This window comes from Bufo bufo, chromosome 9 (assembly GCF_905171765.1).
Source record: "Bufo bufo chromosome 9, aBufBuf1.1, whole genome shotgun sequence".
NCBI classification, from domain to species: Eukaryota; Metazoa; Chordata; class Amphibia; order Anura; family Bufonidae; genus Bufo; species Bufo bufo.
In genome coordinates, this window is record NC_053397.1 from 64,839,685 (window position 1) to 64,863,463 (window position 23,779).

The 23,779-nt window shown below is 42.9% G+C and overlaps 1 protein-coding gene across 3 annotated transcripts in view; it reads right to left on the reverse strand.

Moving 5' to 3' along the window:
• Positions 1-23,779, reverse strand: part of SUCO (SUN domain containing ossification factor) — a 104,191-nt gene that overhangs the window by 35,416 nt on the left and 44,996 nt on the right. For 2 of the 3 annotated variants that reach the window (XM_040406744.1, XM_040406742.1), the window contains 8 exons: positions 18,321-18,442; positions 17,405-17,472; positions 17,073-17,180; positions 16,007-16,112; positions 9,889-9,909; positions 9,649-9,704; positions 7,752-7,840; positions 5,203-5,268 (listed from right to left, as the gene is read on the reverse strand). In XM_040406744.1, coding sequence (XP_040262678.1) covers positions 5,203-5,268; positions 7,752-7,840; positions 9,649-9,704; positions 9,889-9,909; positions 16,007-16,112; positions 17,073-17,180; positions 17,405-17,472; positions 18,321-18,442 — 636 coding nt within the window. The remainder of the gene's footprint in view (positions 1-5,202; positions 5,269-7,751; positions 7,841-9,648; positions 9,705-9,888; positions 9,910-16,006; positions 16,113-17,072; positions 17,181-17,404; positions 17,473-18,320; positions 18,443-23,779) is intronic. The other variant, XM_040406743.1, reaches the window with a different exon arrangement.

The window sequence follows — 23,779 nt, forward strand, 5'->3', positions numbered from 1 at the left end:
CTCTTTCAGTAAGGGTCCATTCACACGTCCGCATTTTGCGGAACGGAATTGCGGACCCATTCATTTCTATGGGGGAGCACGATGTGCTGCCCGGATCCGGAATTGCGGATCCGCACTTCCGGGTCCACAATTCCGATCTCGAAAAATATAGAACACGTCCTATTCTTGTCCACAATTGAGGACAAGAAAAGGCATTTTCTATTTAGTGCCGGCGATGTGCGGACCGCAAAATGCGGACCGCACATCGCCGATGTCCGTGTTTTGCGGATCCGCAAAACACACACGAATGTGTGAATGCACCCTTATAATTGATCTTGAGTTATATTTCACAATAATTTATATATTTTTCCTCAAGACTAGAAGAAATAGAAGGAATGTTTAAATGACACTGATGTGACCACGGCAGCTCAACAAGGCTTTATCTTTGGCATAGATTAGGAGATCTTAAAGGGGGTTCCATTTCTGTGTTAATAATGATTAAAGGGGTTGTGCCACTAACAATACTTGTCTGCTATCCACAGAATACGGGATAAATAATCGCTGGCACAAGCCTTTTAACCTGTAGCCGGCCCCTCTTCTCCCAGCCTGTAGGAGGAGTCCACTCCCCCTCTGCTGGGGCTGGCAGCAAATGAGCCACAAAACCAAGTAGGGCTCATGGCTCCAGACCAGAATGTCGCAGGGAGGTGGTTCTGGGACCAATGGGTCTGCCTGGGTTCCGGCTACCAGTAGAGTCCAAGTATGGTACAGTTATTTGGCTTCTGTGGGGAGATATGTATATCTCCCCTCCCTGGCATCCCACCACCAAACTATGACCGAAGGCCTGTTCATCGTGGCCACAGGTACACAAATATGTATCTGGTTTATGTCTGTGATGGACGGGCGATTCATAGTTCCTTATGAATCGCCGGTTCCATGATGTCTGATAATGTTCATTGAACTGGGGAATGGTCTAGACCCCTGCAGAGAGGTTTTTCCTGTTCCATTAGCTGTCTGAATGGATGTGAGAAATTGTAAACAAAAGGTGGCCTGCAAGAAGTTCTCTGCCATTTGGCAAGGCTTTGAAGCAGGGCCCCCCATGTGGAGTTCACTACCTCTGGTATCTGACAGCAGATGGCTGGCTGGGAATATGGCTGACCTTGAACAATAATCCATATTCATCACATACATATTATATAACCAATAATATAGTAAGAAAGACGTTTTTGGTGGTTATACATCAATCTAGATGATATGTAGAGTTGTCTGTCGTAATGACTAATTGTGCAGAACAGCGGATCAGATGACATTCAGCGGCTAAGCTCACAGCAACAATGAAAAAGCCCAAAATACACAAAACGGAAGCGATTGTCATTTTCACACATTATTACCTTTTCAAATGAACCCTTGCTTGCAGGTGTAGCCATGCGTGCAACACACAATACATTTTCCTTCACCACCCCTAGAACTGGACTGTATCAATTTAGGAGGACTAGCCAGCGGTCTGCACAGGTCAATATTACTAAAAACTTGCATTACCCACAATATCACAACCCTGGAGCATCTTTTCTTATCACTGTGCTGATCCTCTGTTAGTCCTCCTAAAGATTTATGAATAGACTGACAACTGCGAGTTACCCGACACACTGTACAATTAGTGCTGACAGTGTCAGACTGTGCAGGACACACACTGTTGACAATGGTAATGGCCAGTTGTCAATTTAGTCATAAATATCCTGGAGGAATAACAGAGGCTCCACATAGTTATGACAAAAGATGCTCCAGAAGGGTTAGGTCATGGAATACGTAAGCAGTTACTAAGACAGAAGTGTCAGGAGAGGGGGCCGGTCCTCTAATAAGCTGGCGCTTTCACAGCGGTGCGAGTCATTGTCAGTGCTTCTTGACTCTTGAAGGATAACCACCAATTTAGCTTGATGAACTTTCATACAAATGCATGCTCCTGATAATTGCCGCGTGTAAAAGGCACCGGCGCTAGACATAAAATCCTCATTTATCGGCAGCACAACACGTGTATCTAGGGATGTGTGGCGGTCAAACAAGAAGTTCAGCCCCAATCATTGCTGCATGTAAAAGCAGGCGATGAGTAGGGAATGAGTGTTCATTCCTGATCATTGCCTGCTCTCTCGGCCTGTGTAAGAGGGCCTCATGGAGACGCAGTTCTACTAGCAAACACAAAGCCTGCCCACAGATGAGCATTATGTAAGGACAAAGGGGGACATTTATCAAGACCGGCGTGCTGTACCGATTCCCCCTCGCCTCTACACGCCTCTTATATATTTGGTGCATCTTCCATCTGTGCGACACAAATCTATGGCAGCTTCCTAGCTCTCATAGATTTAAGTCTTTCTTGACGCCAGAAAAACGGCCTGACGATAAATGTGGCGAGCCTGCTGCGCCCCCTGCAACCTGCCCACAGCACGCCCCCTTTTCTCACCACTTCTGAAAAATGGAATGAAGGGGGAAATATCGGACAATTTGTTGCACAAATGTCATGAGACAAAATGTGTGACCTAATTTTTTCACAAAGGTAGCGTAAATAGGTAAGCAAATGTCCCCCATATGGTAGTTTAGTGGCTAAAAAGTGCTTATATGGTACATAGTGGGGGGGCTTTATTAACCGCCTAAAGACCCAGCCTATTCTGCCTTTGGGGATACAGGCCCAGTCTTTAAATCTTTACGTGGTAATATCTTTGTAACTATTTAAATATCAAAGGCATTCGGAATTTGTTTGTGACACACCATGATCAGCGGAGGGTCCGATATCGCCAATCAGATAGTGAGAGGCCATCAATTGTGAATGATTGGACATCACCGTAAAGATTTCATTTTTATTTTTGCAGATTTTCAACATTACCCCGATTTTGCACTTTTTAGAAACTTGTGTTCTAGCTGACTCAAAATAGCAGCCTCAGAAAAGTAGGTGCCCCCTATGGATATCAGGGCTTCCATTTTTTTAGGATGTTTTTTGCACACCATTTCAGGTTTAGATAACCTTAAAGTATCAGAAGCCCCGAAAAGATCCCATTTTGGAAACTACACATCAAGGAATTCATCTAGGGGTACTGAGAGCATTTTTACCCAACAAGCGCTTCCCAGGATTTATTAGAATTGGCCAAATGTAATTTGGTCAAAGAACATTAAAAATTAAAATTTTTAAAACTCCTGGGGTTTTCCGGGAGTATTATTTTAATCACTTATCCTCAGAACAGGTCATTAATATCTGATTGGTCAGGGGCCAACTCTCAGCACCCCCAAATCAGCTGTTTGAAGAGGCAGCAGCGATCTTCCTAGGACAGTGACATCACATTCATTGGTTACATGGCCTATGTACAGCTTAATCCCATTCAAGTGAATGTGCCTGGGCTGCAATACCAGTGATTGACAATGCTGTGAGAAGGCCACAGCACTCACAGGAGCTCAGTGGCCTCTCCAAACAGCTGATTGGCGGGGGGCTGGCCTCCACCGATCAGATATTAATGATATATCCTGATGGCAGGTCATCAATATTCTACTCATGGAAAACCCCTGTAACAGGAGAAAAAGCACCCACAAAGTGATATGCATTTTCTCTGGAGTACGGCAATACCTCATATGTGGGCACGCGGTAGGATCAGAAGGGAAGGAGCGTCATTTAGCTGGTGGAGCATGAACTTTGTTGAAATGATTTTCTAAGAGTGATAAAAAATTTTTTTTAGATTTTTATGGACTGAGCTATGAGGGCTTGTTTGTGTGGGAAGAGCTGGCAATTATGCTGTAAATGTATAGCTGGTGTGGGAACGTATTAGCAGTTTTGATGTACATTTACAGAATGGTGTGGGAGGGGGTTAAACTAGTGTAGGAGAAAACTTAGTACTCGCAAAGTAGCCCAGTGTAAGCTATAACACCTCCTATTTCATTTTGAAAGACTATGAAAATGAGAGCTGGAATCAATCGGTTATGGGCAAAAATTGCTCCCTTTTCCCTACACTAGTTTTGAGAAAGCTTCCCCACTTAGACCAGGGCTCTTTTACACAGGCCAATGATCGGGAATGAACAACACTCGTTCTTCATCACTGCCCTGTGTACATATGCTGTTGTGTTATGCAGCACAGTGCCACGTGTGGACAGGGGATATGACAAAAACTCTATATGGGAAGATAAATGATTGCTTTACCCCATATTAAAGATTGGTTCCATGTACAGTACAGACCAAAAGTTTGGACACACCTTCTCATTCAAAGAGTTTTCTTTATTTTCATGACTATGAAGGCATCAAAACTATGAATTAACACATGTGGAATTATATACATAACAAACAAGTGTGAAACAACTGAAAATATGTCATATTCTAGGTTCTTCAAAGTAGCCACCTTTTGCTTTGATTACTGCTTTGCACACTCTTGGCATTCTCTTTATGAGCTTCAAGAGGTAGTCCCCTGAATCTACAGTGTGAATCTACAAATTTTCATAGTCATGAAAATAAAGAAAACTCTTTAAATGAGAAGGTGTGTACAAACTTTTGGTCTGTACTGTAAGTGTGTTTAACTAGTGCTGATCAAAATGCGGTTATCGCCAAGTGGCACTCATTGCCATGCAGAGCATCTTTACTTTTACATGGGCCGACGATTACCGTTTGCTCATTTACATGCAGCAATCGCTTCCGCAGAATGAGGACAAGCATTTGCTAGAGTGATCACTCGTCTCCATACACATTCATCATTTCGGGCCAGTAGATCCCGGTTTCGACTGCATGATCTGCTGCCCAGAAACAATTAGGTGTCTGCACCAGCAATTCTTTCCCCCATGAATGAGCGTTTGAAGAGGTGACACAACTAAAAGGGAGCAGAGATTTAAGTTGGACATACACATTAAATACAGATTTCGATGGGACAAACCGACCATCTAACGTTGGTCACCCCAGACATCAGATTCTGGGGAAGACCAGCATCAGCCAGACAGATTTCGACATTGTCAATTCTTGTGCTCTTGGTAAACCGCTGCCAGAGGCTTTCTTCCCCCTCATTCTACTGAGAACATATGCTTGCTTGGGCAAGTTGAGCATGTCTATGAGAGGGAGGGCCTTATGAATCCCCCAATGTCAGGGCAGTCCTATCACAGCAGGATTACCACTTGAACTGTATATATTGCAATCTACCCCGTCTTGTACAGACACAATAATTTGGATAAACCTGATTATTTCCTTATTTTGCAGATTGTGCCACTCACTTGTAGCAGAGCCGAGAAGATTCTTTGATGATTTGTCATCTCTCGTGTTGTAATCCATTGGGTAATCTGGAAGTCAGAGTGAGAATTACATACAGACATATTTCATATTAAATCTTTATCTGGCCAGAAAAGCGCTGGCTGCGTGCTGCCTCTACATCGCCCAAGGTCGAACTGCTGAATTGCTGCATTGTACACTTATTGAATAGTTTCAGTCATTTCGTTGGACATTCACCCGCCCCATCTGCTGTGGACAAAGATTTTTCAGACCTTTGGCCCAGATGCAGAGAAAGGCAAGCCTTAGGATATTATATGTCACATTCAACCCTGAAGGAAAAGCATAGAACAAAAGATTCCTTCATTTTATTATCAGACTGAAGCCATCACCGATGACACTAGATTGCTACTGTAGTGCTGTATTGGGTAAAATGACTAAATTCCCTCCCTTGCAGGTATGTCGCCTGTATGAACACAGGTTACGTATCAGATGGTTCTTCAAAACCAGATTTCAGGGTTCAGTTGCAAGAAGGACGCTTAGAAATTTAAAGGGGAGAAATGTTGTGTGGCTACTAAGCAGGTGCATCATGGGATAAGTCACTAACAGTCACCTCGGGCACCGCTCATCTAAAAGGGAAACCGTTCAGAATGAAGCCGCCCGATCCCTGCACCCTACTCCTTAACACATGGACATTCTGCGATACGTGGAATGGTTTATGGCTGCTGCTATGTAACCTGGCTACGTACAGACTCCATTTCTGTTGCTGGAATTGCATATTTTGTTTGCCCCAAAATCTAATATTATTTTCGAATGTCAATGTAGTCTGTGCCATGGACTGAGATGTACAAGGTTGCCTTTGGCCCGTTCCATCAAGCCATACATAAAATACACTGCTCAAAAAAATAAAGGGAACACAAAAATAACACATCCTAGATTTAATTAAATATTCTTCTGAAATACTTTGTTCTTTACATAGTTGAATGTGCTGACAACAAAATCACACAAAAATTAAAAAATGGAAATCAAATTTTTCAACCCATGGAGGTCTGGATTTGGAGTCACACTCAAAATTAAAGTGGAAAAACACACTACAGGCTGATCCAACTTTGATGTAATGTCCTTAAAACAAGTCAAAATGAGGCTCAGTAGTGTGTGTGGCCTCCACGTGCCTGTATGACCTCCCTACAACTCCTGTGCATGCTCCTGATGAGGTGGCGGACGGTCTCCTGAGGGATCTCCTCCCAGACCTGGACTAAAGCATCTGCCAACTCCTGGACAGTCTGTGGTGCAACGTGACGTTGGTGGATAGAGCGAGACATGATGTCCCAGATGTGCTCAATTGGATTCAGGTCTGGGGAACGGGCGGGCCAGTCCATAGCATCAATGCCTTCGTCTAGCATTGTCTTGCATTAGTAGGAACCCAGGGCCAACCGCACCAGCATATGGTCTCACAAGGGGTCTGAGGATCTCATCTCGGGACCTAATGGCAGTCAGGCTACCTCTGGCGAGCACATGGAGGGCTGTGCGGCCCTCCAAAGAAATGCCAGCCCACACCATTACTGACCCAATGCCAAACCGGTCATGCTGGAGGATGTTGCAGGCAGCAGAACATTCTCCACGGCGTCTCAAAACTCTGTCACGTCTGTCACATGTGCTCAGTGTGAACCTGCTTTCATCTGTGAAGAGCACAGGGCGCCAGTGGCGAATTTGCCAATCTTGGTGTTCTCTGGCAAATGCCAAACGTCCTGCACGGTGTTAGGCTGTAAGCACAACCCCCACCTGTGGACGTCGGGCCCTCATATCACCCTCATGGAGTCTGTTTCTGACCGTTTGAGCAGACACATGCACATTTGTGGCCTGCTGGAGGTCATTTTGCAGGGCTCTGGCAGTGCTCCTCCTGTTCCTCCTTGCACAAAGGCGGAGGTAGCGGTCCTGCTGCTGGTTTGTTGCCCTCCTACGGCCTCCTCCACGTCTCCTGATGTACTGGCCTGTCTCCTGGTAGCGCCTCCATGCTCTGGACACTACGCTGACAGACACAGCAAACCTTCTTGCCACAGCTCGCATTGATGTGCCATCCTGGATAAGCTGCACTACCTGAGCCACTTGTGTGGGTTGTAGACTACGTCTCATGCTACCACTAGAGTGAAAGCACCGCCAGCATTCAAAAGTGACCAAAACATCAGCCAGGAAACATAGGAACTGAGAACTGGTCTGTGGTCACCACCTGCAGAACCACTCCTTTATTGGGGGTGTCTTGCTAATTGCCTATAATTTCCACCTGTTGTCTATCCCATTTGCACAACAGCATGTGAAATTGATTGTCACTCAGTGTTGCTTCCTAAGTGGACAGTTTGATTTCACAGAAGTGTGATTGACTTGGAGTTACATTGTGTTGTTTAAGTGTTCCCTTTATTTTTTTGAGCAGTGTATATTCAGGGCTGCTGGTATTAGACTATTCCTTGCAGTTACAAACTACGTTATGAGCAATTACGGGGACCAACAAATGTTGTGAGTAAGACAAGTGTAAAATTATTTTTATGAGAGATTAAATTACCTTCATCTTCATCATAAATATCTGGGCGTTCTGAGTGATACTGAGAGTCAACTTCTTCATATTCCTCTACCATGCTGGTGCCAAAAACCCTAAGAGACAAATGAACAATACAAAATTAATCTGAAGAACTTAATGAGGTGCTGCAACTATGATTTAAGATGCCTAGAAAAAAAAAATATCACAAGCAAATCAATATGAATAAAACCAAAGAAATAAAACTACACCTCAGTATACAGACTGCACAGAGATATGGGATGGATTAGACCTTGAACTTCCAGAGGATAGGATAGGTCATCAAATATAAGATCGGCTGGGGTCCAATCAGCTAGTTCTGGTGCATCAAGACTCCCATCTGCTTCTCAGTCAGAAAACCATTTTGAAATAAAAAAGGGTTTCAGCATCTGACAGACTCTTCGACAACCACTTTGAGGGCAGGGCAACAGGGCACGAATTTGAGGTGGACAAACAGTGTGGATATTGCAGCTGATCCATGGTCAAATCAGTGACATGCACGTTTGTCGTGGATGCTGCTTTGGATTCAAAGTCCGCACCATCAATTTACACATCTCTCTCTAGAACGGGGCCTCCAAAGCGAAGGGGATCGCACCACGCATGTGTGGTGTGCTCTCTATTCACCTGTATGGAAGCTCCAGAAACAGCATAGTCGATGCTCGGCTATTTTCAGCAGTTCCACAGAAGCAGAGGGTGGCCGTGCTTGCGTAGTGCGCCCTTATTCACTTAGGTGGCCCCGTTCTAGAGATACATATGGGTCCCAGAGGTGGGACCCGCACCTGAAGGACATTGGTGTTATTGCTAGGATATGCCACCAAAGTGCAAGATGGACCAACCCCTTCAAGAATCTCATCCAATTTGCTGGCACTGTAAAGCGCTGTGGGTGTGCAGCGCTGAAATCTGCAGTGTTTCAGTCCTTTTTGGATGTACCCTAAGGGGTAGCTGCAAAAATGTATGCGACTGTTCCATTCATCTGACTGGTCAGAAATCCACGTACATGCTAGAGAGCCAACCCCAGTTAGATGTGAGGAAGAGATTTTCAGTCAAAAGTTTCTGCAACAATCTGCCATGAGCCAGTAGACCCTTAAAGGGGTTGTGCAGGGGTTTTATATAGACCTCAGGATAGGACATCAATATCTGACACACGGCACCCCCGCCGATGTTTGAAAAGGAGGAGGTGCTCCATGCGAGCGTTGCTTTCTCTTCATTAGGGCTCATCCAGACGGCCATATGCTGTCCGCAAAAATGCGGATCAGTTTTTTTTTGCGGATTAGATGCTGTCCCATTCATTTCTATGGGGACCTTTTCTTCCATTGCACTGCTCAGCAAAAAAATGAAACATGTCCTATACTTGTCAGTGCAAAATCAGGACATGGCCCTATTGAAGTCTATGAATCAGCACAAAAAAAAAAAAAAAAAAAAAAAAAAAAAAGGAATGCAATCCGTTTTTCCGTTTTTTTTTTGCGGACACGCTGAACTGCATTTTTGCGGACAGCATATGGCCGCCTGAACGAGCCCTTACACTATGCGTCTTCTCCATTGCAGCGGTGATGCAGTGTAATTACAAGTAGTCGCTTCATTCAGTGAATGGAGCGAATATTTGTGATTACACTGCACTTCCGAGACGACACACATTGTAATGAAAAGGAGGCATTGCTTGCATGGAGCGCTGCCTCCTCTTCAAACAGCTGTTCTGCAGGGGTGCTGGGTGTCTGACCCTTGCCGATCAGATACTGATGACCTTTCCTGACGACAGGTCATCAATATAGAAAACCCTGCACAACCCCTTTAATCCATTTCCAATTGACTTGTTTGGACCGAAAGACTGCCTTATGGAATTATTGTAACATATTCATGGATAAAAATGCTTAGAATTTCACATTACCTTATGAGACTTAAAGGGCAAAAATGTTCAGATCCAAAATGTGATATAAGTTCCACCTAAATAACACAAATAAATAAATAAGAATCAGATGAAACCATAAGAGTATTCCGTGGAGCCGACGCTCAGTGCACTTAATTAATGACACCTAGAAGCAAGTGGATCAGTGCTAGTGATCAGATATTGCACATCTAGTCATGCATTCATCTGCTGTGCATAAAACATTCAGAGGAGGTTGCTAACCTTTATGTACTTGATGAACATCTGAAGCAACGAGGAAAGAGAAAGAAAAACAAGTGTCAGTACAGAAACACAGTACATGCGACAAGCCATATCATCTAAGAAATGAGCATTTCAATGAAGACCATTCAAAGCACAAGAAGAAAGAAGAAATAAAGTTGTAGTATTCTGGAGGCCCCTCTACACACAGTAATAAAATGTAATCTAAAAAAAATATATATAACAGTACTAAAGGGGGCCATACACCTTAGAGAAATGCTGGGCAAAACCACCAATCTCGGTGGGACAGCAGGTGTTGGAGGACAGAAGGATCAGGCAGTTGGAATTCAACATGTCCAATCCTTTTCTTCCCAGGAACACTTGCACAATCTGCAGGATCAGGTGGTGGGATGTAGATGTGTATGGCCAGCTATAGGGTCTGTTTACATTTAGTTTTCAGATATGGTGGAGGTAAATGCAAAACCGGGGACGTGCTGCTTGTTGTCCTATCACTGCTGAGCCAGTCATTGGGTGCAGCAGAGCACATGACCATGACGCTGCGGACGTAAGCACTGCATGGGGACCAGAACATGGACATGCAGGAGGCAGCACGGAGGACTGGAACAGCAGGGAGCAGGTAAGTATGAATCTTCTGTTAGGGAAGTAGGCCGGGGGCACTTGCAAAAACATAATTCTCAGAGGACCCCTTTGAACAAATCAGATCAATGGGGGATTCAGTCTACGACCCTTTCACTAGGCTTTTTGAAGGAGCGGCGCTCAGGCGCCCGGTGGTCTCTTCCCTACTTAACTGTATGCTGTGGCTGCAGAGGGTATTGCAGCTTCGTTCAATTCACTTGAACCCAGAAAAGTCTTTTATTAAAGTCAATGGTTGGACCCTGATAAAATCGGAGGAAACTACAACTTTTTTTTTTTTTTCTAAATCAAAGTGTAACTTCGCAATAATATAAGACTTGGGTTTATTTAATAAAGTAACGTAAAGCGATTGATAAAAAAGGCAAGAAAGTCAAGGACCGAATCAATCCTCTTCTCAGCAGGGTTAATCATTAATTTGATGCTAATACTCTAAGAAACCACAACTTGGCAACAGGATATACATCCTGCTGATTGTTCTGCTTAAGCAAATACATTAGAGGAACAAATGACAATACGTTCTGTAATCAAACAAATGAAGAACAATTGTGGGATCACAAGACGTGTAACCTGACTATGTGACATAGAAAACCTCTGAGGAGGAAGCATATGCACCTTTACATAAAAAAAAGAAAAAGAAAATGCAGCCCAAAAAAATTGGTGCACCATGCAATGGAAAAACAGTATAATGAGGAAAAAAAAAAAAAAAAAGATATAGGGGCCTGATCTCACACCTGAACCAACGTCGGATATGGGGACCTGAACCAACGTCGGATATGGGGACCTGAACCAACGTCGGATATGGGGACCTGAACCAACGTCGGATATGGGGACCTGAACCAACGTCGGATATGGGGACCTGAACCAACGTCGGATATGGGGACCTGAACCAACGTCGGATATGGGGACCTGAACCAACGTCGGATATGGGGACCTGAACCAACGTCGGATATGGGGACCTGAACCAACGTCGGATATGGGGACCTGAACCAACGTCGGATATGGGGACCTGAACCAACGTCGGATATGGGGACCTGAACCAACGTCGGATATGGGGACCTGAACCAACGTCGGATATGGGGACCTGAGCCAACGTCGGATATGGGGACCTGAGCCAACGTCGGATATGGGGACCTGAGCCAACGTCGGATATGGGGACCTGAGCCAACGTCGGATATGGGGACCTGAGCCAACGTCGGATATGGGGACCTGAGCCAACGTCGGATATGGGGACCTGAAATTAGGGTCTAATCTGAGGTTTGATATGGGGGTCTGTTCTGAGCTCTGATGAGAAATATTTATTTTTATTTTATTTTCCTCTCTAAAACCCAGGTGCGTCTTATCAGGTGAGTTTTATAAAGGGAAAAATATAGTGTACTTGTCATCCAAAGCAAATTCCACTAAACCCGTTTAATCTCAAAAAATGAAGGCCAAAGCCACCAAACCCTCAGTTCCCTCAGCTGGCTTGTGATATACCACTCAAAGATTTCTTGATTGACATTCCACCAGTTCAAAAAAAGATCGGGCTCGTATGGACCAAGGGCGACCGGCCTGCTTTTCGCCGAAGACTTTATGCCTCCAGGTGCTACCTCTTAAATCAGGCTCTTTTGATGACTGCAGTGTACAGTTATTGGAACGTTTCAGTCATTTCTTTGGACGTTCACCCGTCCCATCTGTTGTGGACAAAGATTTTACAGTCCTTTGTCTCAGATGCAGAGAAATGCAAGCCTCAGGATATTATGTCATATTAATTTCTTAAGGAAAAGATCAAAACAGAAGCTCCTGTCATTTTATTATTGGACTGAACCCATTATACACTTCAGTGAGGGTCACGAGGTCCCTTTCTAAGTAAAGCTACAGAAACAGGACATTTGTATTAAATGAATCTCAACATCAATGTGGAAATATGCAATGACATTGGCATGGCGAGCCGAGCATCTAATGTATATGGGGGGTGTCCTGATATTCCCAATGTTAGAGGAAGCGCTCAGAAGGGTCAGGCAACAGCTTGTTTCCCCTCTACATATTAAGAACACCTGCATGCTTGACCTAGCTTAGCATGCATGTGTAAGGGGGGCAGTAGCAAAAGAGCTTGGCCAAACAAGTAACCGCCTGACAGCTATGCACAATGTATGGCCAGCTTTAATCACAAGGTCAGAACAGGGAACAGCCTGCTGGCGCTCTCTGCATTCTGGCATTGTCAGAAGTTTGGAAATCTCCATCCGACCCCATTAACTATAATGGAGACTGGCCGAGTTCCGTCCGTAACCCGGCAAATATGAGCACAGCTGTTTTGTTCCGGCCGATTATCGGATTATTTGCTAGGTTGCAGCTGGATCTCAGCCGGTCTCCATAATAGTTAATGGGGCCACACAGAGACTTAGACTTCCGGCAATGCCGGGAGATAAAGCAAGCTGTTCCCTGCCGAAACAGCCTACCAGATCTCAAGCGCTAGTGTGAAACTAGCCTTAGGCTGCAGTCAAATAGGACACCAGAAACCTGGTGACAGATTCCCTGTCACCTGGATCGACCCTACCCTACCAGGCATATAGCCTGGTAAGGTTGATCCAGCTGAGTAGAACAATACCTTTCTTATGCCCGTTGGTACTATGGTTCCCGAGAAATATGAACTTTTAAAATGACACAAATGAGCCAGTCGAGCACCAGGAGCCGGGCTTATACGGTTTGATGACCGCTCCAGTGACACCCCTGGTGCCCGACTATGATGCCCCTCTGCTTCTAATCAAGCCCCCCTTTCCATTAGGTTAACAGCGCTAGACCTCTCTGGTATCCCGCGTGTGTGCACTTCATCCAAACAAGCGAACATGTGCAATGCTCATGCGCCGTCAAGTCATTTCACCCGGAAGAGGCTGCGCAGGCTACTTCACAGCTGTCCAGGCCTCCACTTCCAGGTGCGGTGACATGACGGCACATGCGCACTTGTACATCTTCTCTCGTCGGGATGTCACACAAAAAATATTTTGCAGTTTTCAAACCAGCACCTTGATCTGAATATTTTTGTAATTGCATATAATTAAAAAAACTGGTATAGCCGCTGAGTTATTCAATAGAATGTCTGTATAGCGCCACCTGCTGGTTCCTTACTTCTCTGTCCACCTCGCTGAGGTAGACACACATGCTCAGTTCCACCCTTCAACTACCTCCTGAGCTATGATTGGGAGAGCGCTGCAGCAAAAAGGACATGCCCCCTGAGCTGCCAGCTCAATATAAATCTAGCAGAGCAACTGGAACAATGAATGGGGAGATCTCTGGATTTGGTGTGGATTTTCATCCATTGAAAAATAATGAAATCCTTACAAAAAAATAAAACTAAAAAATAAAATACAAAAAAAAAGAAAAAAGAAAAAAGAAAAAAAATTGTACAAAGAATTAACATGTCGCAGATTTCTTTTCAAAATCCACACAGCAGGTGAATTTTTGCAGGAAAGAACTAATCTCATTAACTTTGCTGGTACTGTATTATGCTGCAGTTTTTCCGAACGAGAATCTGTACTGAAAAATCACACGTAATCCGCAAGGTGTGCAGGTAGCCTAACAGGGTTTGTTCCATCGCTCAGGACCTTGGCCGTCATTGGTGTCCGAAGCTTGGGGGTGTTTTGCGGCCAGTAGAAATATCATGGTGGCCTTGTATTATGTGGTGGCTTTTTTGAATGGCTGCATACTTCCACATTTCCAGGTAGGGTTGATATCACAGTGATATATCTCAAAAGGTTTTGATCGGGGGGATCCAAGTGCCGAGACCACTGCAGATCACTAAAATGAGGAGTTAGAAGTGCTCACTGAAGTGAAGACGGCCTCACAAACTTTCCACTTAGGCCGTCTTCAGCAGCAAGGAAAGACCGCGTCCAGTGAGCGCTTCTAATGCCTCAACGCCGAGACACCCACTGATCAACACTTCTCAGACATATCAAAAGTGGATGTAAAATATTGTTGCCCTTTACATTTTAGTTATAGATCGGGAGCTGTAATAGAAGAAATGCGATCAGGTGTCTGAAAAGCCAAAACCCGCAAAACACTACAACTTCATCAGATTGGCTACAAGTCGGCCAGATAGTGTTAGACAGAAAAACAGCGGTTTTCAGGAGCGGCAGCCTGTGTACAAGAAGATTTTTACCAGGCAGAAAAGTATTCATTTAAATCCACATTGAAAATCTTACATAGATGAAGGTGGAGTATAGAAAAAGCTACTAAAAGACAGTCACATATCTGCAGTCTCAAGATACACACGAAAACATGTAATATAAAGGGGTGCGGGGCTGGCGGTATATCAGGGAGTAATGTAATAAAGTTTTCTGAGCGGGAAGAGAATTTCATGCAGGCGTTTTATGCCTCTAGGTAAAGGGTAAAGGTATGCAGCAACTCCTTGAAGTTATGCAAGAATATCTATAATTCTGCTGTAAAAACAACCGTGCACAATAAATTCCAACTTTAATTGCACATGGACCTTACAGGAGAACAGATAGGTCGTATAGGTTTGACCCATGGAGACATGTTCAGCCTATTAATAAGACAGGCCAGAAATATCGGACCATGATTAATCCTGAGAATGGACACCGCAAACCTCAAGACCGAAAGAAGAAGTGGTAGTGAGGAGACCACCTCCAAACAGACATTGAGGGCATAGCCCATAAAGGTCTCTAATGAGACCAGTTCTAAAACTAAGGGCATTTGGAGACCTGCAATCAGGCCAGCGAGCATGTACATTGCATGTTTTCCAGTGTCTATAGGCTGCAGAGATGTAGGCCAATTCCCTAGAAGCAGCTACAGAGGTACAGAAGCAGTTTCAGCAACTACTTGGAGATCTAGAAGATGGCAAAGGCCAACAGCAAATCCCAAAAGACTGCATGCTTAATAGCAGTAATCACAAGGCACTTCACTTCAGGACGAGGTTCTCTTTCTTCTCACTGCCTATTCAGCTGCCATCTGCAACCCACTGCTTGCTCTTGGCTACATATACTGGTTTGCGACCATTCTGGTATGATACACACATGGGGCACAGACCTATGTAACTCCATGTTCACCAGCTATGAATAAGCCCTTCACTCTGTCCCCGACATCTTGATAAAAGGGTTAACAAGTAGGGGACAGGTGGAGAGGGAATATCACCTCAGGATCTGACTACATAGGACATTTGTAGTCTGTTACCACAGAGACACATAGATCTGCATGACAGCTTTGGACACCCAACTATTTCTATTGCTTCCTTTCTTTTCTCTATTTCTGATGCACTGAAGTATTCCTAAATTACCATCTAATGGCAGGGGTTTATGAAAGACCTGAGCTTGCTTCCCACACCCCCCCCCCCCCCCCCCCTCATGTCCAATGGCAGAAGAACACCTTCAAACTAGGATGGGTGTTTTCCCTAGGCTAGATGACCCATGTACCTGCTATGTTCGCATTAACCTGCGGTGATAGAATGGCGTATTCCTGTCTACTATTGTGGGGTCAAGCGGTGGACACAGAGCATTACCTTGACGTATTTTGCATACATCTGTTCATCTAAAGGAAAACTCTGGACTGTTCTTTCATCTCGTGCATGGAAAGTTCCCAGTTTCACCCACTTATTTGTAGGGTACCTAGATGAAACAACGTCAAAAGCAAAACAAAATGTATTTAAAAAATGGCTAATAAAAAGTTAAGCGTCACACTACATACTGGCCTCTGGTATCTCGCCCCCCACCCAAGTTCACCGTGACTAAGAAAAAATTTGCCCCAAAACAGGAAATAAAACCAACATACTGTGTTGGTTTCTAGTTTCCTATACGAAACAGGGACTAAATGTGCATGTGCTACTGCTTCCTAATAATCTCTTAATATTACACACGTCTTCCCAGCTTAATAAACCTATGGACTTTATAACTCAGACTAAGTAATGGGAGATTCACTCTAAAGAGGCCCGAATGTACTGTAATAACTGGCAATCTGAACAAAACAACGTGCTCCTCAGAATATGGAGCTTTGAAACAAGAAGGGAAGCCCCCGCAGCAGAGCTATGAGGTAGGCGCCGGACAGCCCTCACTACATTTAGCCTCTTTTTGTGACTTTCGGTGCATACCCCCGTACCTCTTCCCTCGACTTCTCATCAGGGTGGTGGTGTACACTATTGAGCAGCACGTCTACATGGTGCGATGTGTACCCGAACAGTTTGTGAATTGTGAATTAACAAAAGGTTACTTCCAGCAAGATGGGGCAACGTGTAACACATCGGCAAGGAGCAGGGTAGAAATGGAGTCCTTTTTCGGCAAGCGTAATTTGAAAGGGGCTTTGGCCACAACCAGACTTCTTCCTTTAGGTTATGCTCAAAGGAAAAATCTATCGGAACAAGCCTTGTGCTGTGGATAATTTGAAGGAAAATGGCAGGAAATGGAGATCACTGCTAGCATCGGATGTAAAGCAATTGTTTACCATAAGTCAAGGTATGTATGGATTTTTTGGATCAGACTGCTTTAGCCTAACGGGAGTTACAACAGAATATTCGAGGTCTCTTTCGAGTGAATCTCCCTGTACAAATGAATATGCAACAATGAGCGGGGTACCGGTCACTAATGGACACCAGGAAGTCCCTCGGAGTAGAAGAGAAGAGCTCATAGTTCGCAATGTCAAGCTGCTTAACTTGGATCGGCTCGCAGAGTTCGATAACAAACCTGGAAAGAAAGTACCCAAAAATGCATCATTTTCACTCAAAAAATAATGGAACAATTACATCAGATTTACACAATGTAATAATGTACAGGCCAATCCAAGATGGCAGCGCGCCCATTAATATTTACTAGGGTAAGCCAAGGCCAGCCATTACTCCACCGTGAAATGGTCACATACATTTTATATAGGATTCCAGACACAAGATACGGAATAGCGTGTTACTCACCATATTTTTGTGCTACAAGGATTTAACATGTACAGATCCATGTTTTCAACAAGTATGGCAGATGTGCTCTGAAAAAAACAAATGAACGCAATTAAAAACAAGGTAATTTTGTGATACTCTGTTAGGAGTCGTTCATGCTTTATAGGGGTCATTTATTAAGACTGGTGTTTTAGATGCAGTCTTAATAACCCCTATAGCTGGTGGTGGCATCAACCTGTACATAACAGGCGCCTCCAGCACCAATTTAAATGTAAGCCAGCTTCCTTCACTGGTCTACATTTAGACCAGGGATGCCCAACTTGCGGCCCTCCAGCAATTGCAAAACTATAACTCCCAGCATGCCTGGACAACTTACAGCAGGGCATGCCGGGGGTTGTAGTTTTGCAACAGCTGGAGGGCCACTGGTTAAGGATGCCTGATTTAGACCATTTTCTACGCCTAAAACAGGCCTAGAAAATGATGAATGAGACGGCCCTCTCGGCCTGTCCTCGTCCACTTTTTTTTTTTTACCTGGCATGAGCGGGGAAAAAAAGTCACCGATTGCGGCGCAAATAACCTTAGCGCCGCAATCTGCGCCAGAAATACGCCTAATATAGGTGTATTTCTAGATAATAAATGACCCCCTAACGTGTCTACATTTGGCCACCCAGAGGCAGTGATGGGACCCTCAGCTTTGCAGTGATTTGTTGGCACGTCCCGATTCTGCATTTTTGCATTGTCATAAATTGGAGCCCTTATTGAAATTTGCAGAAAGGCATGGATGGACACATTATACGGGCAAATTCTTCAAGCAAACAACAATGCAAGAAGCTGGCACTTGTACTCTAAAATGCGCCCACTTTCATTATTCTTTGTATATACAAAAAAGAAAACCACTTTGTGTGAGAACTGAAAGAATCGTGTATATTACACCTACCTTGGCTTCGGGATTTGCAGAAAGCATCTTTGCCCCACATTCAACAGAAGCATAATTGTTCCTATTCTTTTGGACCTTTACAGTATGTTGCACCCCATTGACTGAAGGATGCATGGACTGGCCTAGAAAGAAATAGTTAAGATTTATTACATTGTATTTTTTATTTTATTTTTTCAAAAGAGCTTTAGTTCTTTTTTCTCCCATTACAGAAAAATATGCTTTTTTTGGCTCATTATTATAGACAACCTGTATACCTGATCAATGTTCACTCCGATTTATGAATTACGTTTGAGCATGTCTGGTTATGTAACATAAGCTGTATGGTTCTTGAAGCACACAAAACAAAACAAAAAAAAAAACACAGGAGAGGAGAATATTTTTGGTCCGGTCCCACTGGCGAGCTGTTAGAGGATATCCAGGAATACTAATGATCTAGCCTCAGAATAGGTCAATACCTGATCGGTGGGAACCTTGCCACAGTATGGCCTCTTCATGGTATGCCAAGTACGGTACTGTATGCCGTCTGTTTGGTTTTGTTGCTCAGTCCCATTTACTTGAGTAAAACTGTGCTGCAAAAATTAAACGTAACCAATGGGGTTGACAAGACTGACCAGTAGTTCCATGATTGAGAGATGCGGCCCCTTTAAAACAAAAGTTGACAAACCCTTTAAAGGGGTTATGCCAAGATTGATGTAAAAAGTGAAAGTCAGACATTATATAGTGCATGACAATGCATTCCTAATAAACCTAGAACCAGTCCTGTACCCGACATTGATCCAGAGATCTCCTCGTTCGTTGCTCTAATGATTTTAGGCACTTCAGATCCGCAATTCCGATCCCGAAAAAAAAAAAAACATGTCCTATTCTTGTCCGCAATTGCAGACAAGAAAAGGCATTTTCTATGAGAGTGCCGCCGATGTCCGTGTTTTGCGGATCCACGGATCCGTAAAACACACACGGACGTGTGAATGGACCCTCACTCCTCCTATGTGATGAGAGAGAGAGCGTGAAATGTGAGCGCTCCTCTCTCCTCGCACGGTGGGAGTCTCGGCACTCGGACCACCACCGATCAAAATGACATATCAGAAACTCAAAGACCCTTTATAAATTATATTCCATGTTACAAGACAAGCTAGTGATGACACAAAGAAGTTTACTGAAGGGCAGATCCTCGCTCCAGGAGCTAAACATAAAGCTCATATGACTGTCATCCAATGCCACAAATGCCTTTTGTTATTAATATCCGACCTAAAGAAGCTGAGTAACCGCTGCTTGTATGGAAGAAAGTTCTCCAGCCGTCAACAGATTTCTTGTGAAATGGTCAGAAATGGGGGGACATACCAGTTAGGCGTTTTCTGTAAAATTTCCTAAACTGTTAAAAAATATTTCTAAGGAAGAAATACATAAGAGGATTATGGGTATAATAAAAATATCTCACCCATAGAGCAGCCTGTAGAAAAGACCCAAATGACCTGTCATATAGACGAACCATTGCCACCAGGCTCTAAAGCTAGGAGAGCAGAAAGCTGGAATGCGGTTGCTATGGCCTCCAATTTGCCTGCTGTAGTTTTACACATGAGGCTTAACCCCTTAAGGACTCAGCCCTATTTCACTTTAAGGACTTGGCCATTTTTTGCAAATCTGACCAGTGTGACTTTAAGTGGTGATAACTTTAACGCTTTGACTTATCCAGGCCATTCTGAGATAGTTTTTTTCGTCACATATTGTACTTCATAACACTGGTAAAATGAAGTCAAAAAAATTATTTTTTATTTATAAAAAAAATACCAAATTTGCCAACAATTTGGAAAAATTAGCTAATTTCCAAGTTTCAATTTCTCTACTTCTATAATACATATTAATACCTACAAAAATAATTACTTTACATTCCCCATATGTCTACTTCATGTTAGGATCATTTTGGGAATGACATTTTATTTTTGGGGGACGTTAAAAGGCTTAGAAGTTTATAAGCAAATCTTGAAATTTCTCAGAAATTTTCAAAAACCAACTTTTTAAAGGGCCAGTTCAGGTCTGAAGTCACTTTGTGAGGCTTACATATTAGAAACCATCCAAAAATGACCCCATTCTAGAAACTACACCCCTCAATGTATTCAAATGGATTTTACAAACGTCATTAACCCTTTAGGTGTTCCACAAGAATTAATTGAAAATAGATACAATTTTAAAATTTCACTTTTTTGGCAGATTTTCTATTTTAATATTTTTTTTCCAGTTACAAATCAAGGATTAACAGCCAAACAAAACTCAATATTTATGGCTCTGATTCTGTAGTTTACAGAAACACCCCATATGTGGTTGTAAACTGCTGTACAGGCACACGGCAGGGCGCAGAAGGAAAGGAATGCCATACGGTTTTTGGAAGACAGATTTTGCTGGACTGGTTTTTTGACACCATGTCCCATTTGAAGCCCCTCTGATGCACCCCTAGAGTAGAAACTCCAAAAAAGTGACCCCATTTTAGAAACTACGGGATAGGGTGGAAGTTTTGTTGGTACTAGTTTCGGGTACATATGATTTTTGGTTGCTCTATATTACACTTTTTGTGAGGCAAGGTAACAAGAAAAAGCTGTTTTGGCACAGTTTTTTTTTTACAACATTCATCTGACAGGTTAGATCATGTGGTATTTTTATAGAGCAGGTTGTTACGGACGTGGCGATACCTAATATGTATACCATTTACTTTATTTACGTAAGTTTTACACAATGATTTCATTTTTGAAACAAAAAAAAAAATAATAATCATGTTTTAGTGTCTCCATAGTCTGAGAGCCATAGTCGTTTCAGTTTTTGGGCGATTATCTTTGCTTGGGTCTCATTTTTTGCGGGATGAGCTGACACTATTTTGGGGTGCATATGACTTTTTGATCGCTTGCTATTACACTTTTTGTGATGTAAGGTGACAAAAAATTGGTTTATTTAGCACAGTTTTTATTTATTTTTTACGGTGTTCATCTGAGGGGTTAGGTCATGTGATATTTTTAAAGAGCCAGTCGATACGGACGCGGTGATACCTAATATGTAGTTTTTTTAATTTTATTTATGTAAGTTTTACACAACAGCTTTTTTAAAACAAAAAAAAAAAAATGATGTTTTAGTGTCTCCATATTCTGAGCCATAGTTTTTTTTATTTTTTTGCGCGATTGTCTCAGGTAGGGGATAATTTTTTGCGGGATGAGGTGACTGTTAGATTGGTACTATTTTGGTAGGAGTACGCCTTTTTGATCGCTTGCTGTTGTACTTTTTGTGCTGTAAGGCGACAAAAAAAAATGGTTTATTTAGCACAGTTTTTATTTTTTATTGTGTTCATCTGAAGGGTTAGGTCATATGATATGTTTATCCACCTCAGCCCCCAGTGCTTAAACACCCTGAAAGACCAGGCCACTTTTTACACTTCTGACCTACACTACTTTCACCGTTTATTGCTCGGTCATGCAACTTACCACCCAAATGAATTTTACCTCCTTTTCTTCTCACTAATAGAGCTTTCATTTGGTGGTATTTCATTGCTGCTGACATTTTTACTTTTTTTTGTTATTAATCGAAATTTAACGATTTTTTTGCAAAACTTTCAGTTGTAAAATTTAGCAAAAAAAACGAGATCCATATATAAATTTTGCTCTAAATTTATTGTTTTACATGTCTTTGATAAAAAAAAATATGTTTGGGTAAAAAAAAAAATGGTTTGGGTAAAAGTTATAGCGTTTACAAACTATGGTACAAAAATGTGAATTTCCGCTTTTTGAAGCAGCTCTGACTTTCTGAGCACCTGTCATGTTTCCTGAGGTTCTACAATGGCCAGACAGTACAAACACCCCACAAATGACCCCATTTCGGAAAGTACACACCCTAAGGTATTCGCTGATGGGCATAGTGAGTTCATGGAAGTTTTTATTTTTTGTCACAAGTTAGTGGAATATGAGACTTTGTATGAAAAAAAAATAAAAATAAAATAAAATCATCATTTTCCACTAACTTGTGACAAAAAATAAAAAATTCTAGGAACTCGCCATGCCCCTCACGGAATACCTTGGGGTGTCTTCTTTCCAAAATGGGGTCACTTGTGGGGTAGTTATACTGCCCTGGCATTCTAGGGGCCCAAATGTGTGGTAAGGAGTTTGAAATCAAATTCTGTAAAAAATGACCAGTGAAATCCGAAAGGTGCTCTTTGGAATATGGGCCCCTTTGCCCACCTAGGCTGCAAAAAAGTGTCACACATCTGGTATCTCTGTATTCAGGAGAAGTTGAGGAATGTGTTTTGGGGTGTCTTTTTACATATACCCATGCTGGGTGAGAAATATCTTGGTCAAATGCCAACTTTGTATAAAAAAAAAATGGGAAAAGTTGTCTTTTGCCAAGATATTTCTCTCACCCAGCATGGGTATATGTAAAATGACACCCCAAAAGACATTCCCCAACTTCTCCTGAGTACGGAGATACCACATGTGTGACACTTTTTTGCAGCCTAGGTGGGCAAAGGGGCCCATATTCCAAAGAGCACCTTTCGGATTTCACAGGTCAGTTTTTACAGAATTTGATTTCAAACTTCTTACCACACATTTGGGCCCCTAGAATGCCAGGGCAGTATAACTACCCCACAAGTGACCCCATTATGGAAAGAAGACACCCCAAGGTATTCGCTGATGGGCATAGTGAGTTCATGGAAGTTTTTATTTTTTGTCACAAGTTAGTGGAATATGAGACTTTGTATGAAAAAAATAAAATAAATAAAATCATCATTTTCCACTAACTTGTGACAAAAAATAAAAAATTCTAGGAACTCGCCATGCCCCTCACGGAATACCTTGGGGTGTCTTCTTTCCAAAATGGGGTCACTTGTGGGGTAGTTATACTGCCCTGGCATTTTCCAGGGGCCCTAATGTGTGGTAAGTAGGTAAATGACCTGTGAAATCCTAAAGGTGCTCTTTGGAATATGGGCCCCTTTGCCCACCTAGGCTGCAAAAAAGTGTCACACATGTGGTATCGCCGTATTCAGGAGAAGTTGGGGAATGTGTTTTGGGGTGTCATTTTACATATACCCATGCTGGGTGAGAGAAATATCTTGGCAAATGACAACTTTTCCCATTTTTTTATACAAAGTTGGCATTTGACCAAGATATTTCTCTCACCCAGCATGAGTATATGTAAAATGACACCCCAAAACACATTCCCCAACTTCTCCTGAGTACGGCGATACCAGATGTGTGACACTTTTTTGCAGCCTAGATGCGCAAAGGTGCCCAAATTCTTTTTAGGAGGGCATTTTTAGACCTTTGGATACCAGACTTCTCACGCTTTGGGGCCCCTAGAATGCCAGGGCAGTATAAATACCCCACATGTGACCCCATTTTGGAAAGAAGACACCCCAAGGTATTCAATGAGGGGCATGGCGAGTTCATAGAATTTTTTTTTTTTTGCACAAGTTAGCGGAAATTGAT